The following is a 16,389-nucleotide window of genomic DNA, read 5'->3' on the forward strand; positions in this document are numbered from 1 at the left end:
TATATATATATATATATATATATATATATATATATATATATATATATAAAACAAATATATATATATTACAAAAACCCTCAGATATGAAAGTACCCATGTCATAGATAAATTAAATGTCATCAGTGCTCTCCACCTTAGATGAGTCTGAAATCATTCAAAAAATTCAACAAGGATTTATTGATATTTTTTTCTACTTGTGTTTTGAGTACTTATTCATTTTTTTCCATAATAATATATTGAGTCCCTGTTAGGTATAAGGCACTGCTGGGCACTATAGTAGATGTTATAAAAAAACAAAAACAAATTGTATGTGGGACTTGCTCCCAAAGCCATTGAACCAGTATTGGTGTGGTGGGCAAGATGTGATGAAAACAAAATCTGTCAGAGTGTTACAATGCTAAGGTAGAATTTTGTACGTGCAGTCGTCAGGTGCAAAACAGAGTGTGTGAAATATTAGATCCAGTAAGACTTGTTGAGGGGTAATATTTGAGTTGACTCCTAAGAGACAAATAGTCAGTGGCTAGGCAAATGGTGATATATGTTAGAGGTGTGTTAGGGCAGCTGGAAGGGCACTTCAGACAAGGGATTAGCATATATTAAGCAGGGCAATGTAAAACAGTCTAGTATGGTCAGGGGATTATACACAGTTGCATATGGCTGGCATAGTGGGGAGGAAGTAGAATGAAGTAAGGGACATGTTTGGAGGGAAAATCAGGCCCAGATTACATATTATGTTAAGAATAGCATGTGCTGTGTACTTTCCTGCAGGAAATGAGGGTACAGCTAAAGAATTTTAAGTAGGGCTAAAAGTATGTATAAATTGATGTTTTGTAATAAAAGTCAGCAAACTATATGGACTAAATCTGGCCCACTGTTTTGCTTTGTAAATAAAGTTTTATTACAACACAGCTAAGCTCATTCACCTGTATATTGTTGATGGTAGCTTTTGTACTACAGTGGCAGAGAGAAGGCCCACGGATCCTAAACTATTTACTACCTGGACCTTTACAGAAAAAGTTTGCCAATCCCAGTTTTCCAAAGATTTCTTTATCAGTAGCATGGAGGATTAATTGGAGGGTTTTGTGTAAGAGTAGAGGCAAGGAAACCAGCTGGGTGCTTCCTGCAGGATTACAGGGAAGAGATGAGTGGCGGAACTAAGGCAGAACAGGGACACTCCAGGACAGAAATGGCATACAAGACATTAAGCATTTGGCTGTGCTCAAAGCTAAGGTAAAGACAGCAATCTAGATTGAGTGGATACGCCATGGTACCATTTATAAAGGCTGGAGGGATCTCGGTGAGTTAGCTCTGATTTGGACATGTTGAGTTTAAATTGTAAGAAAAAAAGGTGAAAATAGTGTCATCAAACACTACAGTTTCCACTCAAAATTATGTTGGAATTAACTACAATTCAAATTTGGCTATTCATGCCTCCTTATCAGGATACTATTGTAGTAGATTGGGGCAATTCTTGTTTTGCCAATTACATTATAAGACCTTTAGTATTCTTCACTGCTGGGCATTAAATGCCAGCATCACCTCTACTTCAGTCATTGTGAAAACCCAATAAGCAGTTGTGCATTTCCAAGTACTGTGTTTCCTTTGGTATTTCTTTTTCTTCCATCTTCACGTGGCTGCGTAATGAATTGCCACTAGTAGTTCCAGGTCATATATTTTCTCCTGATGTCTCACAGAACACTTGGGTATTTTTGAGCTGTTGAGACAGTCACTCTAACCCAACATCAACTATCTCCCCAGCATGGCCATCTCTTAAAGTTCCAGTTCCAGATCTGAAGCCTCTCCCAGTTTCCAACTCTGTTTCTTTCAATTCTGTTTGCCCACTCCTATCCAGCTGTGTCCCCTGTACCCCAAAGTCAGCAGATCTAAGACTGAGCCCATCTAAGTCTTTCTCCCCCATCATCCGTCTCCTCTGCTTTGCTGTTGGAAGTCTCTGACAGATCCCACCTAGACGCGGGACCACCTCCTTTTGTTCCTGTATCTGTGCCTCTATCCCATTCCCACTCACGCGGCACTGGACCCTGCCTTCCTCACCATTTTTTTTTTAGTTTTTATGACTTTTTCTAAAATGATTTTCCCAGACTCAGCCCCTCCCACGGTCTCCTTTCCCATCCTTCTTGCCAGATTAGTTTCCCTAAAGGACATTTAAAATATCTTACTGTGATGCTGCCCAAACATCTCCAGGGGCTTCTAGTGCCCATCCAAGTGCCAACTTAGGAGCCTGACACTTAGGAGCCTCCTTCCCTGGGGTGACGGTGACCTGCCTTCACAGGCTTTCTCTATCCCACTCCAAAAGAACTCCTAAGCTCTCGGACACATCCTGCATAAGTTTTCCCATCCTTGTGCTTTGCTTATTCCACTCCTTGCCACTCCCCACCCCCTACCGGAGTGAGAACCATAGGGCTCAGCTGAAATATCACAACCTCCATCAAGCTGTTTGCAGCCCTCTCAGTGGGATGGGAAAATATCCTCCCTCCCTTCCTTCCCAGGGGCCGTTATTGGGGCTTCACCTTTGGTCCTTTCCATGTACTCTAGGGGTCATTTTTTGTGCTCATTCATCTCTCCTATGAACTCCTGAAGGCAGGCAGTTTGTGTTACACATCTTAGTCTTTTATGCAGCATCCATCACAGCGTTTGTTGCACAGTGGATGCTGACTTAATATTTTTTAAGCACTTTATTGAGCTACCTACTAAAAAGTCATAGGAAAATGATGTAGGGGAAATGGAGCTGACTCATGATATTCAAATCAAGGAATATATTGACTGAATAAAACCAACCTACTTGCTCCTAATCTGACCTGGAGCTCCTTTGTAGATGAAATTTAAATGAAAGATAAGACTCATCGGTTTCCATGAGGAGAGATGGAAAGAGCCAAGTTAATGTGGAGCTTCTCTGAGGCACTGCCGTTTGTCTGCAGGTTTTATTGACTTCATCGTGGAACCCACCTTCACTGTGCTCACGGACATGACAGAGAAGATTGTGAATCCATTAATTGATGAAAGCTCCCAAACTGGCGGAATGGGACCGAGGCGTTCAAGGTCAGTGGAGAAGCCTGAAGGCTGGGAGTCAGCTTGGCCTGTCCATGAGGACAGAGTCCTTCTTTTGGAAGAGATGGGGGTGGTACTTCATAATGATGTTTGCCTTCCCTACTGCCTTCTGATAAGAGGTGCCTGCCTCTTTGTTTCCTCAGAGGAGTTGAAGCTGTACTATTTATACTCCCCAGGATGATGGCCTGTAAGGGGGTGACCAGGACCTAGCTCATGACTGGCGGGTACCTGGTATAGGCCCCACCCACCCCACATGCCCGTTTTCTCTTGTGGTGCCTTTGCTCATGGTGGGGTTAAACATCCTGTGCCCATGACTTGTTACCGGTGCAATCTCAGGCAAGTTGCCTCCGTTTCCCCATTGCGGATTATAATACTCATAGGTTGCAGGGAGGGTTAAACGAGCTCTTCAGTCCATGTACAGCCCTATAACAAAGCCCAGCACAGAGGAAGTGCTAGCTACAGTACAGCTAACACCTGGTTTATTAGTTGCACTGCTGATGGTTACTGCTCGTGCTACTCCCCCCTCCTCATCCATGCAAAACCTCGGGCTTTGTCATAAAGGAGAAAGCAGAGAGGTGGGATAGGAAAGAGGCGAAAAGAGCAAGAGAAGCAGTAAATAGGGAGAAGGGAAGGCAACAGGAATGTGAGGAGTTCAGGGCCGCTCAAGGTGGGTGGACCCAGTCAAGGCCGAGGCCCCTGCCTGAGTCCCACAGCCCCACAGCCCTGCGAGCACAGGGCTGAGCCGTACTCGACTTGTCTAGTCAGCCTCAGGTGTTATTCAGCGGGTTTGCATTCGTGTCAGCCACTGCTTAGCCACCGGGAAGTGTGTGATACTTTCCTTTAAAGTTACCCAGAAGGATGGCACTTTCTAAATTTGCAAAGCTGCACACGTTTAATGTGCAAAGTAATAATGATATAATACTGATAAAGTAATTATATATACATATATATACCTATATATGTATATGTGTGTATATATACATATATATGTATATATATATGTGTGTGTGTATACACACACACACACACACACACACACACACACACACACACACACACACACACATATAAAGGTTTCTTGTATGCCTGGTCTCCAAGCTGTCTCTGCCTCTCCACCTTCCCCCCAGGAACAGGAACTAAGGAAATCACCTGACCCTGGCCTTGGGGATCCTGGGATCAGACGCACCTGAGTGCAGGGGGAGGCAGCGCAGGAGAGAAAGAAGACCTAAGTGGTGGGCAGTGTGGAAGCAGGTGGACGAACTGTGGAACTAAGTTGAAGCCTGAGTTCAAATTAGCTAATTTCATAAAGTTGAAGACTGAAAATTCATGTAGGTAGGGAATTCTAGTCATATTGAAAAAGGGGATACCAATTAACAAATAAGAAATACGGGCAATATCGATACTCAGGAAGCTGAAATATTGATTTTTTTTTCCTGCTGAAAATACAGAATTTCCCACCTGTCATCTGTGGAAAATAAGAATTACAAACCTTAGGGCCCAGGAATTTCTGGCGATAACTTGAGTGCTAACCACTTCTTGTTGGGGCTTGCTCATGGGCATACATTTTCCAGATACTAACCCTCCTTTTTGCTGTGATTTTTTTTCTCTTTTTTTCCTCCAGTTTGAACAGCATCAGTTTAGCAGATGCAAAGCGGTCGGGTGTCAAGAGCGCTGGGTCCGAAGGAAGTGCCCCAATCAACAACTCCGTCATCCCTGTTGACTATAAGAGTTTTAAAGCCACTTGGACTGAGGTGGTGCACGTCAATCGGGAACGATGGAGGGCCAAGGTGCCCAAAGGTAACATGCCCTTAGGGACTGTCCCAGGAGACTTGTCCAAACCACCCAGCACCCACTCATAAAATAAGGCATTGCCTTCCCCTCCCCCGCACTGATTCATAGCTGTTGCACATGAAGCAGAATCTCAGGATGTAGACTCAAATTGCTGAATGGTAGCACCTGCCCTGTTTTGATCTTTATTATACCTAAAACTCAATGTGCGATAGAGTGATGCAGACCACCACGCCGCCTGACAACGTGACCTTGGTGTTGTATGACTGAACTCTTCTAGGTATGAAGGTCGCACAGGATGGGTGGTGTTATTTCTTGGTTTCTGCAGCTAGACCATCTTGTCATTCTCATTTCATATCATGTGGCACCATTATGAGGCCTTTATTTCTTCTTTTATCTAAGCAAAGTCTGGCCATCTTTCTTTGATGTTGACAATCTCCTTTCAGTCATTACTCAGACTGATCTGCTGAGATGAATGTGCAGGTCAACAGAGATCCGCAGAAGCAAACATCATCCAAAGTCAGGTCAGAAAAGACAGGGACATGGATGGCTCTTGGTGCTCAGGGAGGAAGCTGATTCCAATGGATTTGTGGAGGCGAGTCTTCGACAGCAGCCATTTTGTTGTTGTTGTTGTTGCTACCATCTATTGAGTGCCAGCTGTGTGCCAGGTTCTGTGCTCTGTGCCAAGGGAGCAGATATGAGTAATAGACATCCTTGTCATCAAAGCCCACAGTCTCCTGGGGGGAGGGGATATTACTACAGGTTTCCTTTCAAAGGAGAAATGGGAGTTCAGTCAAGGCCTGGCATTTGTCACCAGTACTCATAAGCCCTGAACGTCCCTTACTGCAGGCAAGGAGCGTTTTATCCCGAAACATACATCCATACTTTTATCCACCCAGTCTGGGAAGAGCATGTTCAGGCAGTCTTGGTCCCTCATATATTGGGGGGCTGCTGCTAGGATTGGAGAGAACACACCTCACTTAGAGACGGAGTTATTCAAAGGCCAGCCACTGTGACTTATCCACAAAATCCTGTCCAAGTGGGCTCTCATTTAAGGTGGGGCAAAGGGTTTGTATGTAAGGTGCTTTTAAGGCCTCATTGGTCCCTTACCATTTCAGGGAGCCAGTGCCCCCTCCATATTTTAAAAGTAGCCTTTCACAGTTCATTCAGATGCGTTCAACATTTAAATCCTCCCTGTTGGCAGGCGTTGCAAGCAGGGATGGCAGCTACTGCATCATCTCCAAGGCAGCACCTGCGTATCATCAATTACACTCATTACACTTGAAAACCCAATTCCTGACAACACCCAATATAAAGACGTACTTCAAAATAATTTGTTTGTAATTATCTGGCTTACTAAAATTACCTTCTGCAACTAATCACCTGGGGGAGCATTAGCCAGTTTCTTTACCAGGAGAAAACTGACCCTTTGAGAAAGACAGGTAAATAAACAGCTAATAATTCTTAAATCCATTAGGTATGCTAATAAAGATATGCTGAAGCAATTTTGGAAGCATAAAAGGACTTGTCCCGAACCCTGTGTGGGGTGTTTGGAAAGGCCTCTGGTAGCCAGGACTTGAAGGATGCCTGAACTTGAGCCCTGAAGAAGGTGTTGTATTTAGAAATGGAGAGCAGAGAGAAGGGGATGGACCCAGGCACAGAGCCCTGTTATATGTATTTTGTGGGAGGCTAGTTTGGTTATCAGAGTGGGGCAGGACAGAGGCGTTCAAGGTCAGTGGAGAAGCATGAAGGCTGGGGGTGGGCTTGGCCTGTCCATGAGGATAGAATCCTTCTTGTGGAAAGGATGGGGGTGGCATTTCACAATGATGTCTGCCCTACCTCCTCCTTGTAAGAGAAGTGTCTGCCTCTTTTTTTTCTCAGAGGAGTTGTTCTATTTCTACTCTCCAGGATGGCCTACAAGGGGGTAATTTCAGTTGCTGGGGTAAGGGAGAATTGAATCCCTACTTGCCTTGTGCTCTTTGAAAAGTTCAGGTAGATTCTTTGAGAAAATTTCACTTTGGGAGTGATAATGCACATCACAGAGTTGATGCAAAGAACAGAAGTAATTTATGTGAAGCGCTGAGGACAGAGCCCACACATAAGTCGTTGCCTGTAGGTGCTAGCTGTTACTTTTAAAAATGAGAAAAGAAGGATAGATGTTTGAAAGCAAAGTTAAGAAGATGGTAGTAACATAGCAACCTGTAACTATTATTTTATCACTTTCAGCCTCCCAGTAATGCTGTTGATGGTTGGATCAGTGTTTAAAACCACCAGTTTGCATCTGTTTTTCTGTTAGTGATCAGTTTGTACTTGATTATCCCAGGCTGTTTTGCTCATTGTTTTTGTTTGTTTGTTTCTTACCAGAAAACCCTGATTTCAACAAAGCTTTCCCTGCATGGGGCACTTGAATATATGTTGTTACTAAACTGGTCAGAAATGGGATTGGATCTAAAGTCTTGGTTTTATTAACCAATCTGATTTACAAAGCTAGGTAGACCAGAACCCATAGTTGTCAGGAAAGATTAAATCAGTATTTTTTATAGGCCTCAGAGCTGGAAGTCGTATTTCCAAACAAGAATGTGTTGGTATAACAATTTGCAAGTTTGGTCCGTATTAATCAATTTCCATTCAGTATTTAATACTTTTTAAACTATTTTTTTTCTGGAGTAAAAATAATATGTGTTTAGGTTATAATGCTGAAATATAAATAAAAACTCATACATACATAAAAAAATAAAAAAAACACTCATCCCTCTAGTCAGATATAACTATTATTGAAATTCCAATGTAATTCTTTTTAGTTTTTATATGTATATATTATATTATATATTTTACATATATATGTAAAAGTTTTCCCCATAAATTGGGATCATAGTATATTATCATCTTGTAGTTTACTTTTCTAACTCTATTTTGAGCATTTTATCCTGATACTGAATATTCTTAGAAAGTATAATTTAAATGGCACCATTGTATGTCATTTCATAGTTGAACCATCCCTTTATTACTGAGCATTTTATTTCTAGCTTTTGAATTTTTCTGTCAGCTGGAACACTTTTTGGCTAATATTTTTAGAAAGGTCCTATAAGAACACCCCTGAGTCCTTAGATGTCTAGAAATACCTTGCTGTTGTTCTTGTATATAATTGAGAGTTAACTATTTGAAATTTGTATAGTATTTTTTTTTGTATAGGTTGTATATTTTTGTATATTGAAATTTGTATAGGTTGTTTTTTTTCAGTTAGTCAGTTTCTGCCTTTTTCTTTCTCTCTTTCTGTTTGTAAGTAGATTAAACAGGCATTTCAGAAAATGATATCAAGGGATAAATAACTCAATACCATTTTAACCAAAAGCCTATAGTATCATTATTCAGAAAGGCAAATTAAATGAAGAAATTGATGTATTTCTCCAAAACTGTACAGACATTCAGCGTGAGGTAGAACCAGTTCTTAGGAAGAACGTAATTCATGGATCACGAGGGCCCTATGCTACCTTAACTCTTTTGCTGCTGCTTTTCCATTTCATAATGAGTCACATCAGCACAGATAGGCTGAAATGGGATTGAACTACACGTCTGCTAGTCCAGAAGCCTAGAACTGCCAAGGACATTAAATCTCAGACCTGAAAAGCTTATTCTCTGTATATATGCCATCATAGGGACCTGTCAGCACGTTACAAATTGATTGTGCTCTCCCCTACTTTTTCTCACTGTAGAACCATTTTATTTATAGTAATGATACCACTCTGTAAATATTAGGGAATGTGATTACAGTGGAACAGACCTACCTCCTGTTGATTTATTTTCTATTCTCTTATTGATGCGTTTGCTTGTTTCGGTCTACTTTGTTTGAGTGGTGCCACTTTGGGTTATGATGGTTGATCACATATTTCAGAAACAGGAGAAAGAGATGGACGTGGAGTAGAGGAGTTGAAGGACCTTGCAGAGTTATCCATGGAGCACGAGAGCTGCAGGGAAAGAGGCCCCGCGGTGGGGCCGGCTCATGTTGGAGTGGATTGTGACGTCATAGGAGCTACCTTTCATTAATTTCACCATTAATTGCCTGCTGTCAGCTGTAGTTGAGCAAAACCAGATTTGCTTCTGAAATGTACCCCCTCCCAGTTTTTTTGGTTTTTTTTTTTTTTTTTTTGCTAGATTTCCCATAGAAAATTGGTCTGACTCAGTTGTCAGATGAATTTTTCTTGCTCAGACAATATTTTAGGCTCTCTTCTGGCAAACCAGACTTTTAACACCTTCAGTTTTTAATCAAAATTATTTTTAACTTGAGGATATTTTGAATGTTGAAAGTTTGCCACAGATTCAGTGGGGGTTCGGTGAGGGGATTATAACTTGTTTTACCTGAAACCTGAGTGTGAATGAATTCTCCTGCCCTGTGCTTCAATTTCCCTGTCTGTGTAGTAAGAATAGTCATCTTTTTACTCACTTATATTAGTGGTTAAAGAAACTACCATTTGTCAAATGGCCGATTTTCTCAGGCCAAGACTTCCGAGTTTGTATTCTTTCTGTGTTTTACGTCAGCCTAGATTGCTGATGATGGAATATGTACAAGTCTGGCTCATTGGCAGGTAGGGTGACTCACACCCATTGTGTACATTTCCTTTCGTAAACAAATACTCCATGAGTATCTGCTATGTGCCAGGCTCTGTACCAAGCACTGGAATTCAGGGATGGAGATGACACTTGACCTTTGTCCTGGGGGCACTACGAAAGGATGAGGACAGGTGGGTGAACATTCCAGTGGGCCTCCTATGGCCCTGGCATCTACTGAGGTGCCATCTCTCTTGCAAGGGCATTCTTGTACTCTTTAGTTGTACCTTTCTGGAAGAGCCAGAAGACATCTCATAGTATATATACATGTAATTATGTCACTTTGTAAAGAAATCTTTCTTTACCTTTTCATTGTAAATTATAAACACATCCCGTTGGGAAGTAGAATGGCACAAAATATTGAGTGGCAGTCACTTAAACTTGAAATCAGTGCTTGTGAATGCTGAGTGCATATTAGAACCATCTGGAGATCACTTAAAATATCCTATTCTTTTGCTCCCCTCCTTCTAGAATCTTATTTATTTGGTCTGGGGTGAGGCCAGGTTTCGATGGGTGGATGGACAAATCAATGAAGGGATGAATGAAAGCCTCATAATGTATCAAGGAGGACATCTGAGCCAGGCAAATGTAAGGACAAGAAAAGTCAAATGAAGCCAGAGGTGATAGACACCCACAAAGGACAATACCGTGAAGCCCCATGAACATGTGAGCGGGACCACATTTGGGTTTTGTGCTTCTTAGCAGCTAAATCAAAGGGAAATGTCACATGCATAACCACACTGGTGCCCATTAGATTAAAAATAAACTTGTTGTCTATGAAAGTCAGTTTTTGTCAGGACCAAGAGAAATAAAGAGGACCCCTGCTAATGAGGTAGGACATTGTTCACATACCTAAAGACAAAAGTCAGTATTGCTTTTCATAGCGGAAGTTGATGGCGCAGTGTGGAGGGTCTTTTGAGTGAATGGGCTGCTAAGTGGGGTGAGTCTCTGGGCCTTAAGGGAGGATTGGCCTCTGCTAGGTGCCTTCCATCACCTAGTGTGTTATTTTCTACAACCCAGCTCCACTTCACTGCCTCCAAGGTCCCGCATGATCTCAGCCCTGCACGTCCTTGGCCATTTCACTGTCTCATTTGTCATTAACCCCTTGCTAAATTTGCTTTAGCCATACATGCTAACCCAAAGTTTCTAGAACATACCAAGCTCATGCCTACCTCGCGGCCTTACATTTTTTTACTTCCTCTGCCTGGAAGGCTCTTTTCCCTGATTATTGCATAGCCAGCAATTAATCATTCAGAATTTGGTACAGATGTCACCTTCTTTACCTCCTTATCTAATGCCACCTCCCTCCCACACTGTCTCGTATTACTCTGCTTAATTTTTGCAAAGCCCTTTTCATCATCTGAAATTAGCAATTTGTTTACTTAATTATGGTCTTCTCTACTCCATAAGTCTGCTTGCTGCTAGGCCAGTGCCTAAAATGGTGCTTGACACTCTAGCTGCTCGGTAAATACTAGTTAAATGAATCATCCAATCTTTTCATAAACATGTGACCATATGCAGTTATGGTATGTTTTTGATTAAGCAAAGAGCCACACCCTTTCGCACTCAACTGAACTGGAAATAAGGCTGACATCCTCTCATGAAAGGGAAAGACATAGACCAGGGTACCTAGCCAAACTAAAAGCCACCTCTCATCTGTGGACAGTTGGCAGACCGTGTTTTTTGAAAGGCTTAATTATCCACTGCCCACTTTTAAATTCACAGACAGTGGCCTGAAACCGTATTCTTCTAGTAGTGGTTATTTTTGCTGTCCTTTTGTTCTTTAATCAATAGCTTATGTTTAAACTCCAGGTCCTAAGCAAATCTACACAAGACTGCAGGTTTTACTGTGACTGTGGGGAAGTTAGTCTCTGAGCCTCAATTCCACATTTGTAAAATAGAGTTCCAGTAGTAGCAGCTACCTCCTAAGGTTCTTTTGAGAATGAAAGGAAATAATCCTTGAAAAGCATTTAGCATAATACCTGGCATCAAGGACACACTCAAGAGAAGTTATTGATGAGGATTATGATAATAATAATAATGCCAAGTATACTGGTTTATGAATTATTATTATTATTATTACTACTACTTTCTCCCTGCCCCCTCTTCTAACCCACTCTTCAGAAATGACATCACCATGACCTGATTTTATTTGTTTCCTGAATGTAAATGCCAGTCTGACGTGAATTAACCAAAAACAAACCCAAAACACTCAGTAGACACCTTAGGTCATTTTAGTGTATTAATTACCAGTGCCAATAATTGAACAGTCAAAGAGGCAATTCTAATGGTGTGACCTCTTCTTATCCTTTCGGTGCCTTTATTAACTTGCGATGGACACAGAGGAGAAGGCTAAGAAGGAAGCCGAGGAAAAGGCTCGCCTGGCTGCAGAGGAGAAGCAAAAGGAGATGGAAGCCAAAAACCAGGCCGAAGCAGGCGCACCTGGCAAAGCGGAGAAAAAGGCATCTGGCGAAGCTCAGAATCAAGTCAATGGAACCCGCCCCAACAAAAGCCACAACCCCCATGGGAAAAACTCCAAAGCTGAGACGTCGTCAGGAGAAAAGCAACAGAATGGTGAGTCGCATCACCCTGCTAAAAGGCCCTTTTTGGGGTGTGAATGACGTGATGAATGGATACTGGTCATCCAGCTGCCGGGGACCCCGCCTCTCTGGGCTGTGGATCCCATCAGGATCCGTCAGAAGCAGCCAGATGCCCGCCTGGGCCATTCTCCCTGGGGGAGAGTGATTCCTTTTGGGCCCTTCCCAGTTGTTCTGGAGACTGACCAGGACCTGCCTGCCCACTGGGGAAATTACTATGAACAATCCCAGCACATCCCTGAGTGCTTCCTGCCAAACTTGGTGACTGGAAAGTCAGTGTCCCATATCTATTATCCCTCTAGCAGGGCCGGCCGTCAGGTCTGCCTAAGGCCCATTCCTGTAGCGTGTGTCCATATCTCTGTATGTGAATAAGTATATACATTAGGGTAACCAGCCGTCCCAGTTTGTCTGTTACTGAGAGGTTTCCTGGGATACAGGGAAACCTGAAGGGTTCCAGGGAAACCGGGATGAGCTGGCCACTGTAGTGTACATATAGTTGATGATTTCTTATATTGAATGCAACAAATATTTATTGATTAACAACTACAGGTCAAGTGCTGTGCTTGGCACTGGGGATTTAAAAATGGAAAAGTCCCAAGAAGTCCATGATTTCATAGGGGATATAGACATCCTCAGAAGTCATTCTAGGACACTGTGAACAAGTCACAGCAGTGGCTTGGCAGGGGAGGGCCCAAGGGACATGTGCAAGGAAGAGGCATTGGCCTTGCTGGGTCTGAGGCTTGCACAATGGGGGACACGTCAAGGACGGCCTCGTGAGAAGGTGACGTCTGAGCTGGGATTTATGTCCTGAAATGTGCTGGTCAGATGGGAGACAGGGAATCTTCATCCGGAGGGAGCGACATGAGCTAAGGTACGGGGATATGGAATTCGTTTCCTTGTTTGGGGAAGGCAGAAAGTTCAGTCTCGGGAGATGTCAAGTGCCAGGTTGTGGCAATGGAGTGTCGCAGTCAAACCGATCTGGATTCAAGTCGCAGCTGCGCCTCTCACTTCTTGGTGGCCGTGGCCAGGTCACTTAACTTTCCATTCTGCCTGTAAAAGAGGCGAGGGCTACATGAGCGTCCAGTAATAATGATAGCAAAAACGATGACAATAAAACAAATGGCATTTATTAACTATACACCAGATATCGTTTTAAGTTCTGTCTTTAGATATTCGTTCTCCTACCTGCCTGGTAGGGCCAGGTGCTATACCTATATTATTCTTACACAGCCTGGGTAAATGAGACATATGTAGAAAGGGCTCAGCACAATTCTCACCAAGTATTTTTACAATGAGCACATATAAACGTGTCATCAGAAAGCAATATTTTAATACCTATATTAATGATAGTATCGGTTATTAATGGAAGTTCCAAGAACATTGCATACATTCCTTCAGGTAATCCCCAAGACCATCTGGGAGGCAGGAAGGCTGTTATCCACCGTCCAGCCCCTCAGCAGCCTGGTTCCAGAGACTGCTTGTAACTAGTTTGCTCTTATCCGAGTGCATCATAGTCTAGAAAATATGTTCAGTGTGATGAGACTTTATGATACACCTATCGGAGTGTTAGGGGGCCATGCAGAATACCCGTTCCTTCCCCTCCCCGAGGTCGGGACCGACTGAGAGAGAGATACCAGACTCAGACAGTTAATGATCAGAATATTAGCTGCCCTGCAGCTGGGGCTGAATTGGAACACGTGGACTTGGTCTGCTGAGCACATGGGTTCTTCACACACCTGCCCTGAACTGAGCTCAGTAACCAGACACTGGCAGAGCAGGCAGGCTTTGGACTGGCCCCTCAGCTGCACCCTAGCATCCCAGCAGGCTGCTTCTAGGTAAACAAAAAAGATGTGCATCTCATGGAAAACACACTTCAACGGGGACTGGGGGCTGCAGAGATGGGTACCTGGGCTGAGCTGTGCATATACAACTTCTAGATGATTCTTTCTCCGTCCTAAAGGAGGAGCGTGTGACAGAAGCAAGACATGCTTCTCCCCTACTTGTTTTCTTTAGGAGAGTGGCTTAAAAATGTCTTTCCCTTAATAAGGACAGTCATTATAAGTTCACTAACATTTACTGAGTGCTTAACATGTGCTGGACATTATATGTATGATTTCACCTACACTAAATCATTGAAAAATCCTAACAATTCATCCCTAATTTGCAGATGAGAAAATGGAGATTCAGAAAGGTTAGATCACTTGCTTAAGGTCAAGCAACCCTTAAGTAGAGATTTCAGGGCAAATTTAGTTCTGTGTGACCCAAATTCTAAATTCCATTAGCCAGCATGTTCCTACTATTTGCAAGTTTCGTTGCTTTTAGAGAGAGTAGGAAGTCAGAGAGATATTGAGACGCAGCTGCTGTCCACAAGAAGCTTAATATGTTTATTCCAGGAGTTGGCACACTCTTTCTGTAAAGGATCAGATTGCAAATATTTCAGGCTTTGCAGGCCACACAGTCTCTGTCACAACTACTCAATACTGCTGTTTTAGTGTGAAAATAGCCGCAGATAATATGTAAACAAATAAATGTGGCCTGTGTTCCATTACACCTTTATTTATGGAAATTGAAATTTGAATTTTATATAATTTTCACATGTCATGAAATGTTCTCCCCCCCCCCCCAACCATTTAAAAATGTAAAGCCCATTCTCAGCTTGTGGACCATACAAAGTCAGGCAGTGGCGCCAGGTTTGGCCCACGGGCCACGGTTTGCCAACCCCTGGTCTGGTCAGGGAGAGAAACCAATGAGAAGGGTATAAACAAATACCCAGAGAGGGTAGAGGTGGCAGTCATTTATTTTGAAGATGATTGGGGAGAGCGTGAAAGAAACAAAACACGAGCCTGAGCCTGCACGTAGGTTGGGCTGGTTTCACAACTGTGTTTATTTCCCAAAGTAAACATAGTCTACCATTTCCCTTAAAAATTAAGTATTAAATGAGAGGTGGGAAAAGAAATCAATTTAGAGCAATAATCAGAAAGGCTAATGGTGGTTCAGGACTGTGTTACAGCAGCCTAATTAAAGTGATTTATAACTGCACAGAAAGGCCCTTTTGTTCCCCCCTGTTTATTGAATAACAGCTCACATCAGCCATCACTCCATATACAGCCCATGGGAAATTACCTAATGGGTTCTCTTCAAGGGATGTCATCAGACAAGTGTGTGTCACTTTCCTGGCACCCTCTTTGTGGCTGCCCAAGATATTTCCAGTTTAGAGCTGAAGGATACTGGTTACGTGAGGTTCTTGGGGTTTGGTCTCCTATCAGCAGTTTTGAGAGCTCCTAAAGCTTTGGTCTCCATCAAAACACTTCCTGTCTCAGCCTTCCCAGCCCTGACTGAGGAGAAGGCAGGCTGCCACAGGTTGCTGGCTAGCCTCTGGCAAATTGAACCACCCCTGCGGACTTCCAGAAGAGATCCTGGCCTTGCTGCAGCTATGGGTAAAGCTTTAGTCCAGGGCAACCAGGAAGGCTTACGTAGAGTCCATCAGGCCATAAAGGCTCATTTCGTAAAGAAAGGTCATTTTTCTGCAAGGAATTCGTTTGATTACAGGGCTCAAGGTTCTCAAGTTCATCTCCGCCATCTTTAAAACAGGGATAAGCCAGTACTTGTACTGTTCCATGGTACATCCAGGGGGGTTCATCTGTTTTGACCACTGGTGCTAGTGGAAGGTGATGGCTGCATCCTCCCCTTAAGCTCTTCTGGCTGGCACCCTGGCCAGAATCGACTGCCCTTCCCCTCAGTCCCTCCAGCCAATACATCTCATTTCAGAATTAAGAATAAGAGAAAAATTTGAGAGGTTTTTGAGTCTTAACTAGGTTAGGATTTATCAAATTCCATTAAAGGCACATACTTTGTAGAATACAAAGAATAGCCAAAGATGGTCTTGAACTATCCTTACTTAGATAACCATTTATAAATCTGTAGGCCAAAGGCATTTAGAAATGGCAACAGTCAGCAGAAGCTTGAGCCTCGTAGGAAAGTTGCAAGAAACAGTGGTTGAGAACTTGGCCTCTAGAATCAGACCCATCTGTGTATATTCTGGTAAATTACTTTATTTATGCTTTAGGTCCAATAGCCATACAATGGAGGCAATGTAAGTTTCACGGCAGTCCTTTACAAGTTGATTTAAGTAAAATTACTTCCGTAGAAAGATTAGTGAGCCATTTGTTCAAAGACTGTCAGACAAATGGCTTAAACCAGATCTATGGCAGATAAGAGGGGCAGTTTGGCTGCCAGAGGGAGACCCACAGGCACGGTTAGGGGCTGGGCTGGGCCCAGGGGAGTGTGTGAAACAGGCAGGTGAGCAGCCCACTGAACTTAATACAGCTGGACT

At 42.9% G+C, this 16,389-nt stretch overlaps 1 protein-coding gene across 1 annotated transcript in view; it reads left to right on the forward strand.

The window, feature by feature from the left end:
• Nucleotides 1-16,389, forward strand: part of PDE1C (phosphodiesterase 1C) — a 485,865-nt gene that overhangs the window by 407,360 nt on the left and 62,116 nt on the right. The window contains exons 15-17 of the mRNA XM_019628811.1: nt 2,937-3,057; nt 4,688-4,863; nt 11,803-12,033. Coding sequence (XP_019484356.1) covers nt 2,937-3,057; nt 4,688-4,863; nt 11,803-12,033 — 528 coding nt within the window. The remainder of the gene's footprint in view (nt 1-2,936; nt 3,058-4,687; nt 4,864-11,802; nt 12,034-16,389) is intronic.

Source organism: Hipposideros armiger, unplaced genomic scaffold, assembly GCF_001890085.2.
Source record: "Hipposideros armiger isolate ML-2016 unplaced genomic scaffold, ASM189008v1 scaffold_809, whole genome shotgun sequence".
NCBI classification, from domain to species: domain Eukaryota; kingdom Metazoa; phylum Chordata; class Mammalia; order Chiroptera; family Hipposideridae; genus Hipposideros; species Hipposideros armiger.